General features: G+C 35.5%; 1 protein-coding gene across 1 annotated transcript in view; it reads left to right on the forward strand.

Annotated features, from left to right (window-relative positions):
* The window catches only part of LOC119635625, an 87,771-nt gene that overhangs the window by 64,267 nt on the left and 3,996 nt on the right, over window positions 1–19,508 (forward strand). Inside the window, exons 2-3 of the mRNA XM_038030514.1 lie at window positions 4,819–7,027; window positions 7,080–7,584. Of these exons, the coding sequence (XP_037886442.1) occupies window positions 4,819–7,027; window positions 7,080–7,584 (2,714 nt within the window). The remainder of the gene's footprint in view (window positions 1–4,818; window positions 7,028–7,079; window positions 7,585–19,508) is intronic.

A 19,508-nucleotide genomic window follows, 5' to 3' on the forward strand; every position in this document is an offset into this window, starting at 1 on the left:
TTTTTTTTTTTTTTTTTTTTTTTGTGAATATTATTTTATTATTATTATTACCATAAATCAATAAGCGCTATTTAAGATATTTTATTAGCTGGCAGGGGCAGCAGTAGCAGCAAAAGCAACAGTAACAGTAACAGCAACAGCAACAGCAGCAGCAGCAAAATTGAAAGGCACAGCTGTGTGCAAAGAAAGTAGTTTTTCGCAAATAGTTTGATTTTTAGTATTACTTGCTATCTATCTATCTGTTCGACTGCTCGTTGTCGTGTTAGTAACATTAAGCCATAGTTAGTAACTAGATAAGGCAACAAGAGCAAGAGCATTATTGCTTATTAGGCTACTAAGGCAGTGGTTTTAATGCTTATCATGGTGGTGGTTGTTGTTTTCTATTGCTAGTCGAAGAATGTAAAATGTAAAAAAAAAAAAAAAAAAAAAAATGTAATTCCATTGCCAGAGATAAGCAATCTGCTCTAGTTTCAATATTTTTCTTTTCCTCTCTTTTCGAATTTTACTGCCACCAATATTTGCCTAACTCAGCTACAAAAGAAGGCCTGCATTGTTGCTGGCTGGTGCTGCAGCTGATGCTATTATGATGATGATTTGCCTGAGTTATTAAATTTCTATATAATTTCTGAACAATTTTTGAAAATGTTTACAGCATAAATAATCGCCTCAAGGTAATCCATACCGCATACTTTATATTATAAATATAGATAAATCTTACTCTGCTTATCGGTCTGATCGTATGTCTCGTTTTCTTTTTCTTTTTATTTATTTTTTTATTTTTTTTGGAATCGTTACTTCTATTTATAGGCTGAAATGTTGTAAAAATCCGCACATATCTAAACTATGAAGACAACTTGTTGACAATCTGGTTAAGCTATTCAACTTTCACTGTTCATGGCTTGTGTTTGATTACCGCTCATCACAATAAGGTGTTTGGTTTTTCCATTTTTTATGTTCAGTCTAATCATATCGTCTTCACGCACCTACCAATGCAACGGAATTTCATTTAAAGCCTTAACTAGTAGAGTAAGAAAGTTGTACGCGCCTTATTACGAATCTTGATATATTCACTGCTTAAAGATAATCATTCATTTTCATTGTCTCGAGAGAATTGATGAGAAATCATCTTGGCATTGTCTATCATATTTCATCTTGATATTTACTAGTGCTCCTAAAATTGTTAACAACAACAATAATAATAACAACAACAACAATATTTAAGAATTTTAATCCGACGGATTACTTTTAACAAATAAAGTGAACTCTAGTTTTCTAATTAAATTTAAAAAAAAAAAAAAAACTGTATCTGTACACATATATATATATATTAATTATTACATAACCTATGGGATCTCAGGTCTTTTCTCGCAACAAAAGTTGCATCTCATCTTAACACTACTTGTAGTATACAATAACAAGTTATTGTCAAGATTACCTTTAGTATTTCTTTACTTTACTTTACTTAATTAGTCATAGGCGTATGTGCGCTACACATTAAAAGTAGACTTGAGTTATTTTTGTGTTTTAACAGAAAAAAAAAAGCGAAATTTTTGTACTTTCTTTAAAACAAGATCTGCCTAAGCGGCCGGGTAGACTAAGGATCTCGACTAAGAACTCAATGATCGTGGATCGTTCAGATCTCAAGAGCTGGAAAGATTTTTCAATAAAATCCCATAGAATCAGATACTAATGCTTTAAGACTTTTATCTTTGAATTTAGTTCTCTGACTAAATTAAATACAATAGCGATAATAATAGTAATAATGTATGAAACATAACTTGAACAAGCCTTAGTCCGAGCGACGCAATCACATAGTAAAACAGCAAAATTGAAGTAACGCAGAACCGACAGCATTTGAAGCGTTATTAAAATATTATTATTTGAGTAATAGTTGAGGTTTGAACCCTTGACCTTAGTCGAGTCCCTCTGCCTACTCGACCAGTCGGACAGGCTGTTATTAAAGTATGAAGGGCATCAGGGTATTATTTATACATAGCTGTTTTTCATCACAGGTTTGTATTTTTGTCCACTTCTTCTAAGGTCATAGCTAAATATATCAAAGCTTATTACCAAAACCAATTGGAAACATGTTTCAGAACTTTTTATGTGAAGGTATGATCTCTGCAAGAATCCTCTCTGTCGGTCTGAAAATCAAAGCACGGACTTATTATTATCAGAACTACGCTTAAGTGAAGTAAGTGAAAAAGATAGGAAGTTGTAGCGACGGACCAACGTGTCATTGCTGCACTAGGTTATTCGGGAGATATGGCGGACTTTTAAATTTGAAACGTACCCTCCACATACAGTTACATCGAAAAGAATTACACGTACTTCACTCTTGTAGGAACACGCGGTGAGACAAGATCTACTGACTTTCTAAGTTTGGTTTGAATTCTATTATGACCTCGAACAGTTTTTATTAGCCAAGTTTGGTGAATTTTAATGAACGTTTTCGTTCGTGAGAAGTAGTAAGAAGAGGCGCATTTAGTCACGTTGCATAAACGAATCAAGTGACGCGAAAATTTCTGGCATAAAGAGAATATTGAAGCTGCCGACCAAGATACTGCCGATGTTCCATGCCCCGTTTTCAAACTCACAGTGTTTCAGTGATCAATTTGTGTTGCATTTGTTATCTGCCGGGAACAGTGAAGGCAATCGACTGTCATGCGAGACGTAGCTTCAGTGTAGAGCCACAACGAAGAAAACGATTGTTTTCTTAATAATTTGTCATCGCGCAAAATTGCAGGATTTACTTGAGACGTCAATCCGAACGACATTATTCGCTTAAAAGTGAACCGATTAATTGAATCGGTTAGAGACAACCACTGTTAGTTCAAGGCGAGTTTGGCATTGAGTTCTTTTTCTAATGCGACACAAGCTATTGAAAATCAATTTCTATAAAGCAGCATATGTATCAAGTATATATATATATATATATATATACATTTGTTTTTTACAATTTTCATTTAAGTTAAATACGAAAATCGGCACACAATTCCCTTACGTAAACAAGATAGCCATGAGTTATTCATTCATATCATTGCATGTTATCGCTGTAGTTCATGATCATCCTTGATCGCCGGTAATTGCTCGAGTTGTAAAATTCATCAATAAATGATGAATGTATGGACCCAACATTTTAAAGGTCTTAGTTCATCAAACTCTACAGCCCGCTCCAAAGCCCCCTTTCAAAGGAGAAAAATTAACATCAATCTTTTACAACGAGATGACGTAATTGAGTAACTATTGTAAAAGTGATTGATGCGAGCGTTAAGTGCTTCTCAATTGAAACGCTTCTTAAGTGTATTTTTCTAAGCGGAGAGAGACCTTTTTTTTTTTTTTGTTTTTAAGTACTTATTAATAAACAGTGTGTAAAGTATTAATTTTTCTTAAGGGAAAGGAAAGGAATTCATAACTTGATAATTTTTAGCAAATGCATAACTAACAATTTTGTAGCCCTTTTGGATAATTTACTCATTACATACGCATTATTATTCGTTCGTAGACAGGCAAAAGATGTAGTAGCAACCGCAACGGCAACAGCAATAAAAACTATTTGATTAAACTAAAAGCTTTTGCTGTTTTTCTTGCACTTTTACAGTACCCGGCATTTTAGGATAATTACATATAGTTATGTAGCGCAGTGTCTGTCCGCGCATTTTACTGTCTCTTGTTCGGCTTATAGGCTGTAGTACAGGCTGCTACTGCTATTGCTATTGCTGCGACGACGACGACTACTACTACTACTGCTACTACTGAAGAAGACCATTATTAAATGTTGAATAAGGGAAAAACATTTAATCAAATGTTTTCGTTGTTTCCTTCCTCCCTCCTGGTTTTGGCGGCCCAGTACAATTCAGGAGTAAAAAGTTTATTTTTAAACTCTAGAAACAATTATATCAAGAGATTAATAAAAAGAGGAAAAAAAAAAAAAAAAAAAAAAAAAAAAAAAACCTCCTAAAAGTTGTTACTGCTGCCATATTTATTGCATAGATATATACAGTACCGGAGAGTTCTCTATATTCCTTATATACATATATGTGTGTATGCGCGTGTGTGTGTGTGTGTGTGTGTATGTAAGCAAGAGGAATACGAGTTCAGGTAGAGATGCTAGTATTTAAAGGTATGTGTGTTAATAGCATTTTGATTGAGTTTCCGCGGTTAAGGTGGCGGTCTAAACAACGGCTCATCATTGGCATTAATCAAAATAACATTTGGAGATGGTGGCTAAACTGAGTTCATTCTAGATGAGAGTAAATGATATGTTAACGAAAAAAAAAGCAAAAAAAAAAAAAAAAAACAAGGAAAAAAAATAATAAAAATTTACTAAAAATTCCATATAGCAGTGAAAAGATGGCACACGGCAGACGGTATTTAATCTGTATGACGAGTGGCTTTAGTGTGTTGATGGATTTATGTTCTCACATGTTTCATGGGGTTCGGCATCTCTCTGTGTGCTTGTATGTTTTGCCTGTATTATTAAGTCAAGATTAAGATGTTGTTGTATGCTGCTGCCTTGTGTATAATTTTATAGTGAAACAATTACGCATACATATATTCTTTGTTTTTAAACTATTGTAAAGTAGGCGCTTAAGGGGAGTTTTCAACGCACAACACGACGATTCTATGCGAATTTTATATATTTATATATATATATATATATATATATATGGAATCTCTTCAATCAAACTAATTGAAGACATTAAGTTGTATGTTTGATTGATATTAAGGTTTTTAAAGCTTTTAAGCGAATGAAAGGCAACAAAATTATTATTAAATCAAGTAATTTTAATTTAATAAAAATATTTCATATTCCAGGAAAGCGCAGCTCCGATCAAACGAATTACGAAACAACGAATCTTCAGCCGCCGCAGAGCGTAACAGCAGCTATACCTTCGTATCATCAATTGCCACCAGTTGATCTTTCAGCCGAAAGTATACGTAAAGAAGCCGCACTTGTGTTAGCACAGGCCGAACGTCACAAGAGCACAGCCGAGAACGCTGATAATATACCGACTTTTAGGGTAAGAACGAAACGTAGCGGAGATCCCAAAAAGTTTCATTCCCTGCCTACGCGTAAGAAACGAAAGCCATTAGCACGCAGCAGTAGTGACGCCGCGGCTAAGAAAGCTGCCAAGAAACCTTCCATTTTCAGTATTTTTAATCGTAAAAGTGATACGCAAATTAATCAAGACGAGAGAGACCCGCGCTTCGAAGGAAGTGGTGGCCGCCATCTTGTTAGAAGTAAAAGTGATGTCAGCTCCTTGCCCAATAAACCGAAGAAGCCCAATTTAAAAGACTCGAAGACAACACAAAATCAATCAAGCCATAAGACAGTTACGTCTCAATTGACGCCAATCATAGAAAACGTATCTAATGAGGATTTCTTTGAGGAACAAATCGGCAAACGTGAGCGTCGTAAATCTGATGCCATAACTGATCGAGAAAAGAATGATAGTGCTCTAAATATTTCGCTTGACAATTCTCTAACTCAGAATACCGTAGATGATAAGCTATTGGGTAAAATTCCAATATCGGACGGTATCAGGGAGAAGATTTTAACATTGCAAACCAAGTCTCAGGAAAACATGCACAGCTCGCAATTGCCGGCACAAAAATTGCCGTTAACGAAAGGCAAGACTGTAAACGGTTTAGCCAAACGTTTGTCTATGGAACGCTTCTCCCCACCGCCCCCTCTCACTGGACCGGCCTTTTCCTATATACGACCTAATGATGGCATAACTTATGCTCAGCTAGAACATGAAGATCATGATCTGCGTTTGGGTCAGAGAACATTGCAAAAGAACCGGGACTACAGATCACCGCGTCGCGACTATAGATCACCGTCCAGAGAGCGTTTCACGCCCGATAGGGAATTGCATAAAACCCTTGGCAATCGCAAATCTTTGGATCAAACCGATTTTATAACTAGTCAGAATCATAAAATATCACATCGCAGCAAACAACATTCGCCTAATTATAATCCACACTCAGGTACTACTACCATACATATAGGCGGTTCATTTTCACCCTCGCCCTGGCAGCCGTTGAGTCCACGCAATTTAAGCGATGAAGACGAGGGCTTGGGCATCGAAACACGTAAATATTACGATGACGATTTGCCAAAAATTAGAAGCAAATCACCGGCTGAACCGCCTATAGTACCGAAAATACGTAGCATAACTCCGACACAAGAAAATGGTTTCCATACGCCCGAAAGATACCTTTCACCTAGACGCGAAATGACTCCGCCTCGTCATCACGATGACATGGGTTATCGTAGAGCACGTTTAGAATCTCGTATACTTAATCGACGATTTGGTGAAGTAGGTGGCTTTCATAATGCACGCGAACTTACCCCAAATCGTCATTTACAGCAAGAAGACCGAGAAGAGACTACTTACGAACAATGTACAGTCGCTAAGCGCTACCTCAGCCCTGAACGAGATATTTTAAAGGAACAACGTTTTCATAAACCTGAAGTTGATGAAATTTTAAATAAATACTCGCCCGAACGTTCTCACTTAGATATCATAGCGCCGACGCCTGCGAATCCAAGCATTAGTACATTACCGAAATTGGAGAAGACTTCACGTTACAAGCACACCAAATATTATGATGACGGTCACGGTGGAGTTAAGGAAGTATACGAACGTCAAACTCAAATTGATGCTGACGGTACACCTTATGTGCGTGAGTCGAGACACCGGGAACGTTTGAATTCTTATAGCAACAAAGTTGTTAGAGAATCTTCTCCAACAAATGAGCGCCACTCGCAAAACGATTATGAACCTAAATCGTTAGACTCACAGTTCACGGGCACTGATCAATATCGCTCATCGCCTGAAAACATGAAACGTTACGATATCAATACGGAACGTGTCATAACACCTCATCAAAGCAGCGAAGATCGCTGGCATAGTAGTTTAAAACGTGATAAACTACAGCAGCGTAGTTTTGATAAAGGGGACTCAGGTATCGAAAATGACTTCCGCAAGGAATCATTTAATGGCGACTTACAAACGAGGTAAGTTCAAGGTAATACTTTTAACTAACTCCACTACATAATATATTTGCAGATGGCGTAAACCTTCTACGGCCGATGATATGAGAAGTTGTGAGAATTTCCTAAAAAAAGAGCGTCGCCACTGTGAACAACAGAGACAATGCAAAGATGCGATCGTTTACCGTGAACGTTCTATTGATGATGGCTCTCATTACGATCCTCATTTAGATAAATTTCCTATGAGTAGAACAACATTACGAAGACGAGATCAACCAACACAAACGATACCCGAGCATGAACAGACGACTGTTACAACTCTTAAGCGCTCCAAAAAATTGGGTGGTTTTGAGAAAGTCAAACAACTGTTTACCGGCGCGCATGGTGATAAAAAAGATCCCGAACGAAAAAGTAACAGTAGCAGCACCAGTAGTAGCGCCGGCACACAACAAACAGTACGACCCAAAGATAAAGACAGCAAATATATGGTAAACGAGGAGGAAATGCGTTTAAGATATCAAGAGCATCGTGCTGCTGGCAATGCCTTACGTTTACCAAGTGAGCACAAAAGAGAATCAAAGGTGAGTTTTTGTTTTCGTTTTCGTTTTGCGTCTTCTGAAAATTATTACAAATAGTTCAGTACAATGAGATTGCACCAAGGCATAAGGCATTCAGCAACGAGGACTCCATAGGCCGAATTTGTTCTTAATCACTTAATGACGGCTGTCTGTGTCTCTCTTTCTCAATCGTATTCCTCCGTTTGTCAGTCAATCATCTGAAATTTATAAAGATATTCGAACCTTGGCCGCCAGTCATTATCCATAAAATCGTAGACGGCAGATGTTTCCAGGTTGACCTCATTCGAATGTTAAAGACTTATTAAGTTAAAGGAAAACAACAACAACAATTATTAACTTTTTTTTTTTTTTAATGTGATGCAACCGATTTAAAGGGATAAGCACAAAATCCGTAGTATGCACAATTGTGAGATCATTTAGATATAAGCACATCTTGAATTAGTGCTGAGTGTTCATTAAGCTTAAGCAGGCTTCAGGCCTCCCATCCAAAACTAACTTTACAAAAATATACATAAACTTAATTTGAACGTTCCTCTTTAAAAGTTCAAATCTATTTGGGGAGAAGTTTTCGTCTTTAGTTTAGCTTTCGAAAATTTTCCCAGTTCCAACATAAAAAAAAAAGTCACAATTTTTATAAAAGGAAAGCGAAACTTTCGCTTTCTTATTAGTATTTCTTTCATTTACTCTCGTGCACGTATGTACGAAATTTCTATTGGATCGGGAGAGATAAAGAAAGAAAGAGACATAGATAGAGAGGGAGAGAGAGCAAGAGAGATAGAGAGATGCGCGTGCGCATCAATGCAATGACCTTTTGGAAATTCTTCCCCCTAAAGCAGCCATAAACAGTATAATGACACTGTAATAAAAATTATAGTGTAGTCTTCGTGATAAATGCGAACATGATTTCATTATAATACAAAGCACCAACAATAACAACAATGACAACAAAAATGAAAATCATGGCGCGCATAACTTGAAAAACTGTGCATATGCACAGGAATCACACAGGCACACACACAACATTCTTGATGCAAACTACGTGAGGAAAATAGCTTTGCTTATGCATGTGTGTGTGTGTTTGTGTGTGTGTGTGTGTGTGTGCATTTAATAGTAGAGTATTTAGCTGAAAGAGTAGCAGTGTAAGTAGAAGAGCCGGCCAACATTGCACACACAGCCCAGCATCAAAACACAAAGTCATTTGTAAAATATGTGTAATGTTGTGACAAGCAAGCATACAATAGCTATTTACCTACCGCCACCACCACAACTACCACTGCCCGTCACCATCAAACCTCAGCCATCATCATCATCAAAACAAAACCGGCAATATTTAAGATACTTAAGCAGTAAACGGAAAGATAGCATAAGTTGAAAAAATATTTCTCTCTCTCTCTCTCTCTCTCTCTCTCTCTTCCCGTCACCTTTTGTTTGTTTTGTTTGCTCTTTGTCTTTCTACTCTTAACGCAGAAATGGTGGATGATGTGGTTTTCTTTTTTTGCTTAACTTGCCATTATGCACTTAGTAGCATAGCAGGCAGCGTGTTGGCCATGCAAACAAACGTATATATATATATATATATATATGTATATATGTGTGCAGTGGAGGCGTTAAAATAAAAGAAAACAACAACGACAACGACAGTATTTGTGGTTACATCATCATCATCATCATCACCATCATATTGTTGTCTCGCTATCGTCATCGTCAACAACATCGTCTTCTTTTCTACGTATCGCAAGTTCGAAGACTAAACGAAACGAAACGAAACAAACGAACGAACGAACAAACGTACGAGCATGCATGCATGCATGCAGTGCTACTTTTTTAGGTATTATGCAAGTTGTCTGTTGACATATTGACACCGTTTAAGTTAAAAATCCGGAAAAAATGATTTGCATATTATGAAGTATGCATAAGCATGCCACTGCACAACATACCACACAGCTTAATGCACTATTACATTCATTTATGCATAAGTATGTAATAATGTTTAAGCATCTAGGAAATAGGTTAATGGGTTGGTTGGTTATACACTTTAAGTTCTTCGAAGGTAATGGGAAGTTCAAAAAAGAATTTTAAGGAACAGAAAGGAATGCGCGAAAGAATTTTCATCTGATATATGCATATGGAATTTTTCATAGGCCACTCCCTCGCTTTTTGAAATCCTTATAGAAAAATATTTTTTATTTTTTCGTTTATTTTTATTTTTTTTTGTTTGTTCCATTATTAACTTATTTTTAAAGTTTCGATGTTTGCAAGCGCATGCGGTTGGGCTTCAAATTGATTTATGTATGTATGTGCTTTGAAGGCAATCGTAAGCATTGTACGAAGGATTATGTCAGCCACGATCGTATATAACATAAATAAAATCATTCACTCTGATAAGCTTTGAAAACCGTTCGTTTTGTTTGGTATGCGACAACACACACACGCAGACACATACACACACACACACGTACACGCTTTAATTCTCATATTTCAAAAGTCTTCACTTACGTATTGTGTTGAGAGGATTTTTTTTTTTTTTTATTTTGCATTTTTTGTTATTCGATTTATGAAAATTTTTTATACGATTTCAAAACGAAAGCATCAAGATTGTTTCGCAAACAGAAACACACACACACACACACACACACACACACACACACACACACACATACATACATATATAATTAGTAATTTATGCACAGATTGTTGAAGGATTCGTAATATATGGTTTGATGATGATAAAGGCTTTGCTAAGATCACGATTCTGAATCGATTAATAGTTTGTCCGTTTTCTGTCCTCTTAAATAGTGTATGGTTTAAAAGGTCTTTACGGTTTTTTGTCACTAGATTTATGATGACTAGATGACTCGATGTATCTCACCTGATTGTCTCAAACAAGCATGTGCTTGTTAAGAGATGACATTTCAGCTTACATTTTGAGTGACGATAGTTTTCCAACTCTTTGCTGATGAAAAAACTTGTATTGATTTGAAAATGATTGAAATATCCAAAGAAATACCTTAAGTAATACTTCTCTCTTATGAAAAAGGTAAAAACACTGCAAAAATATGTCGAAATATTTGTGAAATTTACGGCGAGAAGGCTGTGACTGAACGAAGGACTCAAGAGTGGTTTGCTCCGATTCTATTACGGAAATTTTGATATCAAAGATGCACCAAGCTCTGGTCGGCCAGTCACAGAGAAAGTCAATGAAATTTTGCAACTGATGAAGCAAGACGGGCACGCAAGCTGTCAGGAAATAGCGAAGGAACTATACATCAATCACATGACAGTTTGGTATCATTTGAAAAGAGAAGGCTACAAAAAGAAATTCAGAAGAAGACCGAAAAACCGCGGGGATGCTTTATATCATCCATTGTCAAATTATTTCAAGAGATTGCGGACTTTTTACCTTCAAGTTGAAATCCATATCGTGTCTAATTACTAGCAAGTCCACGTAAACTTATTTGACTACAATGTTTTTGATGCTTGAGGTTGTGTTTGACACATTAGCCAATAAATGGTCCTGGATTTTTTTCTATAGGTTTTGAGTAGATTTCTGTCTTTTGGACATATTTGGGGAGATATTTGGGAAGGAATTCTCCTCTTCTTCTCTTCTTCTTTTCCTTTACTTACAAGTATTTTTTTGCGTAGCAGCAGATTGGTTGTCCATTCAAGTTTTAATTTGTGTGGATATACTTTTTACTGATCCTGTGTCCTAATCAAATTTTCTGTGCGATTTGTGAAAACTATCCAAAGAGGAGAAATTTTATTTCTAGCGTTTAAAAGTCATTTGCGCTCGGTTTGTCCTTATTCTGCTTCCACTATTTCCTCGCAGTATCTTGGAAACTGTTGCGCCTTTCGACTCAGTTTTGTATTAGACCACAAGAGCTTTGATAAGAAGATTGATGATCAAAAAATATTTCTCAAGTCGTAAATCACGAAAACATAGAAAATTAGGAGCGAATTACTCTTCCCCCATAGGCTTTCATTGTATGAAGATCGTTTATTTCGCGATTTTCGTCAAGTTAAAATTTTATAAACACGATCGGTCCCTCACTACTCCAACACTACTTTTGAAAATCCGTTTTTTTATGCGGAATGATCCTACAAATAATTCGATGCATTTTAAGAACGCTCCGTCTTTGTACCGAAATATATCCCTACGACAAATTCCATCAGAATATCGCGAGAAAACCTTATAGTTGGGCTAGGCCGACTATCAAATACCGTAGACCACATTCTTTAACATTATTCTTATTTTTGCCATTACATCCTGTTTCTAAATGAGTGTATATTAAAAATAAGATCTCTTTGCAAATAAAGACTTACTTTCCGTACGAATGGATGTGCTCAAGAGATTCAAAAAAATGAGGTGAGTATTCAAAATTCAGCACAAAAACTTGGACTTTTCTGCCTTAAAACAAAACATTTTCCTGAAAATCCGTATAGAAGATAGGTGCGCAAGCCTAAATAGGCCCAGATGTTCCAAATTTGGGGTAATTAATTTTTTTTTTTAAAGCACTATTACAAACTGATTTACATCATGTGATATCATCGAAACTTAGACATTTTTCTCAATATAAATTTGCCTTTTTTGTTATATGAAAAGGGGGTTAAAAAAATTACTCAAGCCGGTCCAAAGTTTTCACACGAATTTGGGATACTGAAATATTATTACTTAACGGCCTTTACGGAAAAATTTTTAAAATTACAATTGTATTCTTTATTATGACTTCTCATATATATAAGAAGTTATATAAGAACTGGTCGAAAGAAGCAACCGATCAAAATTATGTTCCATAGCATTCATCTTTGGGTCATGTCAGTTTATCCAAAATTGGTACATGTACCTTGAACAAAAGATTACATGAGTAGACATCAGACGGACAATCAAGCTTAGATCAATTCAGAAAATGACTCTAAATAAAATGTGGATCTATCTTAAGACCTTTTGCATATTACATACGTACGCACAAACTTAATATACCATGTTCAACAAGTTGTCTAGGGTATAACGATGAATTGTGAATGAAACATAAAAATGATATGACAAACAGATAGACAGACATGCTTAAACCGATTTATTTATTTATTTATTTATTTATTTTAATAATACTTATACATGAAACTCAACTAAACAAATAACAGTCGAGTTCAATTGGCACTTAAAGCAAAACTTAGCATAAGTACAATAAAACAAATAAGAAGGAAAAAAAAGAAAAAAAGCATGTACACAACCAGCATAGAGCCCCACTTACCACCGGTACAGGAGCGAATTGCAAATGAACCCCTAAGCTGTCGCAAACATGCATAAGCCTGGCAACCGATAATAGTTAACAACAATTCGTTTTCGAATCGTAACGACTTTTTAAGGATAAAAGCTAGTTTAAGTAAGACATAGGTAAGCCGCGCGTATTAAGCAATGTTGCTTTAATGGACTTTAAAGAGTCCGAATTGCTTTTGAACAGATTCATTTGAATCTACATAGCACCTATATGAAGGACACCACACAACAGAGGCATATGGGTCTTGTATGGGTCTTACCAAACACATGTACAGCCTTTTCGTAATGTAGGGATCATCAAGCTCTTTGGATTTACTGAGTTGATTGTGGTCTGCAAAAAATGAAAAATTTTTATCATACAAGGGCTCATTTTTTGTACTTTATAACAACAAATGATACAAAATGGCGATTTTTACATATAAATTTATTGATATCGACCGCATAGTTTTATTTTTCGAATAAGAATTTTTTCTTAACGAAAAGTAAAGCCTGATATGCTAACTTATTTTGATACTTTATGGCAAATATAGGAGAATGGTTGCAATAGGCGGGCTGGGTTCAAGTATTGTTGAACAGTCTCGCTTGCGAAAAGACATATTGGCTGGCTCTAGTATGAGAAAGTGTATGTGTAAGTGTTGTTAGAATTAATACAAAATAAATTCATTCTACTTTTACTATAATTATTTAATTACTGAAAATGTATTAAATAATAAAAATTATTATTAGATGATTTGCGTTATTGATAGTCAAGAGTTTTGAAACAACACAGTTAAAATCAAACTCGCGCAAAAAAAAATATTAAAGTCCATGGACATATTTACAATCGCATCTAATGTCACAATTAATGTTTTTCTTTGCTTATTACCTGTAATCGAAACAATGACTTTTCGAGTTGAAATATAGATCTCATGCCGGAACACCTGCAATACCAGAACTAGACGAAGCAAAAGTAATTTCTCTTATCTAGGGCCGGATTAAATCTCGCCAATAGACGAGAGTTGTTTTCTTTGCGTCGTGTGTAAGCGAAAGCTTCATTCAACATTTCACTGTATAATGGATTTGATAGCATCTGAGAAAGTGCTTTCTCGAATAAAGTAAATTGGTTTTCTTCGACATCTTTACACATGGCTAAGACTTGTTAAGAAGAACATTTTTCCTTCTCATGTTATGCCCAAGCAATGATTACATATTCTAACAGCAGTATGATGAAGGATATGTATGCTCGATATCTCACTGCACTGCACTTCTGCTGCGTAGCTGACTGAGTATATAATAGAATATGATAAACTGATTTTGAAAGTGCGCTTCTTCCTTGATTAAGAATTTCTCGTCAAATATTAATTAATGCATTGCTTTAAACGCATTTGAAAAGAACTGCAACGAAGCAATAATTTCGCTACGCTTGAAAGCTTAGCTAGAACACTTGTCAGATTAACTTTACAAATATATATAACGAACATAAAGCATATAGCCAAAGATAAAACAGAATAGAGAAAAAAGACAAAAAAAAAAGAAAAAATGAAACAGCGATAGCTGCTTTAAGTATGGCTTACGGTATCCAAGACGCCCGCAACCACTTTGTTGCAACTAAATGAAAACAGCTTGTTGTCCGCCTGCTTGTCTAACAAAATGACTGACTGAACGATTTTATGGTGGCCTTGGATTTCTAATAAGAGAATAATAATATGAATGAAAACAAGACGATGTAAATACAAACATGAAATTGGCGGATGTGCGCGTTTTGCATTTAAGGGTTTTTTTATTTTTTCTGTTGTTTTTTGATTATTATGATGTTGCTGCCGTTAGTGTTGTTGGATTTTAATTTAACGGATATTGCTACATGACTTGTTAATGAATTGTATTTAAATAAAAAAAAAACAAAATCACTAAACAACACAAGTCGCTCTAACGCTACAAGATTCGCTTTTGTATCCGTTTGAAGAAGTCAAGTAAGAATTTTGAAGCAAATCACGAAGCAATTGTTACTTTTTTTTCCTTCACAAGATTTTTAATCTTGTTCACAAAATTTTGTTTTCATTCAAACAAAAGAAAATTTTTTAAGTTGTTTTCGATGTTGTTTCGATGTGCTTATCCCTCATCCTGTTATTGTAATCCTTCTTAAATAGCATTTGTTTTCGCTTTCGTTTCGTTAAATGAATTTTTCTTTAGAATTTCTCTCTTCTCCATTTACTTGTCGTTAACATCACTTGGTCGATGGGTATATTGCTTTTCATCTTGCATCTTGCATGGTAGCATTGCTTCTTCTCAGGGCAGCAAGAGTAACGATATTAGTTTGGCGGCGATCCAATCATCGACCCATTTTTGCACTTCTTTAACTTTGCGGAACCATGTGCTCGCCAAACCGTGCTGCATGTGATCAAGTGGTAATCAAAAGATGTCGTGAGTGATAAGTACGTTGGGTGTGGCAGAACTTCCCATTCGAACTGCAACAGTACGTTCTTGACAACTCCTGTAACATGAGGACATTTTCAGTAAATTCGTCTCACCACTTGTGCACCGTTGAAACCAGAACCAACAATTGAGATATGATGGAGCAGCGTCACCATAAATTTCTGAAAGCGTTTGATGGACTGCGGCAGCAAACTTCTTCAAATAACTAGCAAAAGTAATGCGAGGTCGAAAATGCAATTTTTAGGCAGCAGTCAGCAAACAATTATGGATTGATTTAGACCTGTTCGATCAGCAGTGTATTTGGTTTGGTTTTTGCTCCGCCGAGCTTAAGTTTTTCTAATTCTCGTCAACTTTTGGGAAAAGCCACTTGCTGGAAAATTAAAAGCAAAGCCTTATAATTTGTTGTAGTAAGCGGGAACTTGCCACTCTCAACCCATAGTAAGCATTAATCTAAGTCTTCTTAGTAATCATTAACCCAAGTCTTTTAGTAGATATTTATTAAAACCATTTGAAAGCTGACTTGTTGACCCATCCGCACACAAAACAACTATTGGCAAACAACTACAACGATTCTTATGAGATATTTTCTATTCCTATTTAAAAAGGAAGTGCGCAAAATTCCAAATTAACCAAATGACACGCCCACGGTTAAGAAAACACTTTACAGTTTTTGGCCACTAGTATGAGGGATGATTACCAGAGACATGTCTTCTTACTTCTTTCTACGGTGAATAAATTCTCAGATCCTATAGAAATTTCGATTCATTTGCTTGTAATTACAAATGCGTGAAGTCGTGCTGTACATGCCGAGTATTTCGTAATGAATACGAAATGAGAAAGCCTCTGTATATTTTCTTTTTTGACAGATATCAAGAGATGTAGAGAAAAGGACGCAACTGGTACACAGGGTAACTCGTACCTAGGGCTACTCCAAACCAAATTGTTAGCGTTGGGCTTTACAATAGCCAATTGCCTAAGCCAGTAAGCAGCAGTTGCAAACAAATCCCATTAAGGAAACTAGGAGTTGCTAAGGCACTCACTCTATTCATTAGATATCACTTGTTTGAATCGATAGCTTATAGCCCTTCTGAGCAATACTTCCGCTACTGTTACTATGACACTGAAAACTGGATCCTCTCGCGAGTTGTTGTTGTCTACTCTATAAAAGATTGGGAGAACTTTGACTAGATATGTTTTTCAAACTTAACCCAAAAGTCATTTAAACACAACACTGAACGTTTTTTAAATATTTCCTCGTTTCGTCCTCAAAACTGAAAAAGAGAAATTGGAAAAGGTATGTCGGTCTATGAGATATCATCATCAGCAAATCAAGGAAGTGTGGGATGAACAATGTCTGCTCTATTGCAACCATTTTTGAAGATTTCCTTCAAGAAAATTCATCTTGCATCGGAGCTTCGTCGATGGCCTAAAAATATATATAAAATTTTTCCATTTTTCCATGTCTGAAGGAAGGGGGCTTTTAACCCTTTACTGAGATTTTTTATATAATTTATGCTGACATTTTATTGTGCCTTAACTTACGAGTCTCAGCAGGTAGTAATAAAAGCAAATGTTGTTATTGTTAAATTCCTCAGGGCACAATATTGAAGATTAGTTGCACATATATATTTAACTTTTTTTCTTATTTTTTTCCTTTTATAATCTAAGCTTAGTTTCAAAAAAAAAAAAAAAAAATAAAAAAAATAGTTAAGACATGCCATTAAATGTAGTATCGAGCAATTGATTGAGAAGCCACAATTGGGACACACCAGCCCAATCGTACATACCTTTACACAATATAATATACACAATAGCATATAAACAAGTTTATTTAAACAAACAACACATCGTGAACAAACCGATTCCAAACAGTAACATGAGATGCCCATAAAAAGCCACACAGAATAATGCAGACAATTGCATATTGCACCTTAGAGTAAGTAATAGTAGTAATAGTAGTAGTGGTAGTAGTGGTAGTAGTAGTAGTACTAGTGATAGTAGTAGTGGTACTTGTAGTAATAATAATAATAATAATAATAGTAGTGGGTGACAAAGGGTGGGTGAGGAGTCGGGCGTGAGGGGGTGGGGCAGCAGGTGGTGCGGCGGAGAAGTGAAAGAAGATTAACTGATAAACAAACGAGAAAAAAAGCCTCGAAAACGTAAACAACATCAAATAAATCGCCATTAATAGTAATAGAGTAAAATTCAGTGAGTCTCTCTTTTACTTTTTCATTTGTTTTGTTTTGTTTCTTGTTTTATGTTTTTTTGGTAACAACCAATATTGACCACAATCCAAATCCAAATTCAAAGTAAGCAAAGACCATATGAAACAGCCTTAACAACAATTGAAGGCTTACCAGAATTTTAGTTTAGTCAACTAAACGAAAACTCAAAGGCAGGTTATTGCTATTGCTGCTATTGTTGCTGTTATTGTTGTTGTTGTTATTGTTCTATAAAAAACCAAACACCTAAAATATATGTGACTGGCTATAAGCAACTATATCCGTGTAAGCGAATATATCTGTGTATGTGTAAGCGTCATTCAAGAAAGGTCTTTACGTTTTAGCCTGTGGTGGTGGTAAGCAATATTGCGGTACTTTTAGTAAAGAGAGTTTACAACAATATAAGCAGGGACGTTAGTTTTTGTTCGTGTTGTCTTTAGCAGCATTCGATCCGATTCGTTCTGCACCATTCATTCTTTGATTTGCTGGTAAATTTGTTGTTGTTGTTGTTGTTGTTGTTGCTGGTTGATTGTGTTGCTGCTGCTGCTGCTGCTGCTGTTGTTGTTATTGTTATTGTTTTGTTGTAAGATTGAGAGATTGTTAACATATGAACTCACGTTTTGGCCTAATAAGGTGGATGCAGGTAAAGTGAAGAATAAACATACACACACACACACACAAACACATACACATACAATTAAATAAGAGACTACTCACACACACACACACACACACACAGATTGACCACATAATCTGCAAAATGTGCTAAAATACGCTATGGCGAAAAAGCATAGATTAAGAAACGACGAGAATGCCCAATAAACACAAAAAGCCATTGAGGGGAAAAATGAGATGCCAAGAAGAATGGTCTTATAGCGCGCATTTTATTTTTGGTATACATTGTCTCTATTAATAATAAGTAACCAAATGAATCTTTATACTTTTACATACACAACTCGGTGCTGGCTGGCACCTGTATTTGTGAATTGTGGTAACAGGTACAAATTCTAATATTACGGTTTTTTATTCGTTCGGTTTGCCTTACTAAAGTATACTTAAAATTTTATTGAACACATTTCTAGATTCCGCTGCATATATCCTATGCATAGATTGTTATGTTAGAGAATCGATAAATAAAGAATCGGATCTTGGATACCCTATATATTAAATTATGTATTAAAAGGTCATCACTGTTTTGATTTTTACTTGAAAGCACAGTGGATTGAAAAGCAATTTTTTTTTTTTTTGGTTCCAAGTTGCAGGTTCCAATTAGCGATCGTACATATGTGCAAAGTATTTTAGGGTTTTCTCTACTTTGCGTGCACACTATCTTACCTGATTTTTGAAACTGAAACAACTTTTAACTTTCCATCTCACTTAGTAAGACTTTAAGAGAGCAAAAGATCGGGCAGACGGGCAAAGAACTCTTTGGGACGACGAACTGATTCATGAATGCAAAGGTTTTCTTACGAAATAGTCGCCAGCGCTATGCTCGATAATGGTGTACGGGGGGTGATATTGCCAGCATTAGGATCGTGTAATCAAATGTTTTTGAATTCAATATCCGTAGCTAATGGTGGTATGGTGGTACTCCTCAACTCATTGCACTCCGTATTTGAAAGGCTCTACCTCGGCCCATGTTTTGATTAAAAACTCACTAGTGTACCATCAGCTTAAGGTTGAGAACCTGATTTCAAGTGCTTTTTGTTACACCTTGGAAACAAGATGATGAAATTAGTATATCTCATTGGTTTGGTGCCGCATATAAAAACTTATTTCGAGTTATGTAATCCTTGACTATTGGTTTGTTTCTAACCATGATATCTTTCTTCTTTTTCAATACAATATATATATACTTTTTAGCTAATTTACTTTTATTGCTGCCTTTTTGACTTTTTTTCCTTTTTTTTTTTTCTTCTTCTTCTTTTTTTCTTGGTTAGAGGGAAGGATTGGCTTATTTATATGTATACACGTATAGATATATATATATATATATATATATATATATATATATATAT

Source organism: Glossina fuscipes, unplaced genomic scaffold (genome assembly GCF_014805625.2).
Source record: "Glossina fuscipes isolate IAEA_lab_2018 unplaced genomic scaffold, Yale_Gfus_2 27, whole genome shotgun sequence".
Taxonomy (NCBI): Eukaryota; Metazoa; Arthropoda; class Insecta; order Diptera; family Glossinidae; genus Glossina; species Glossina fuscipes.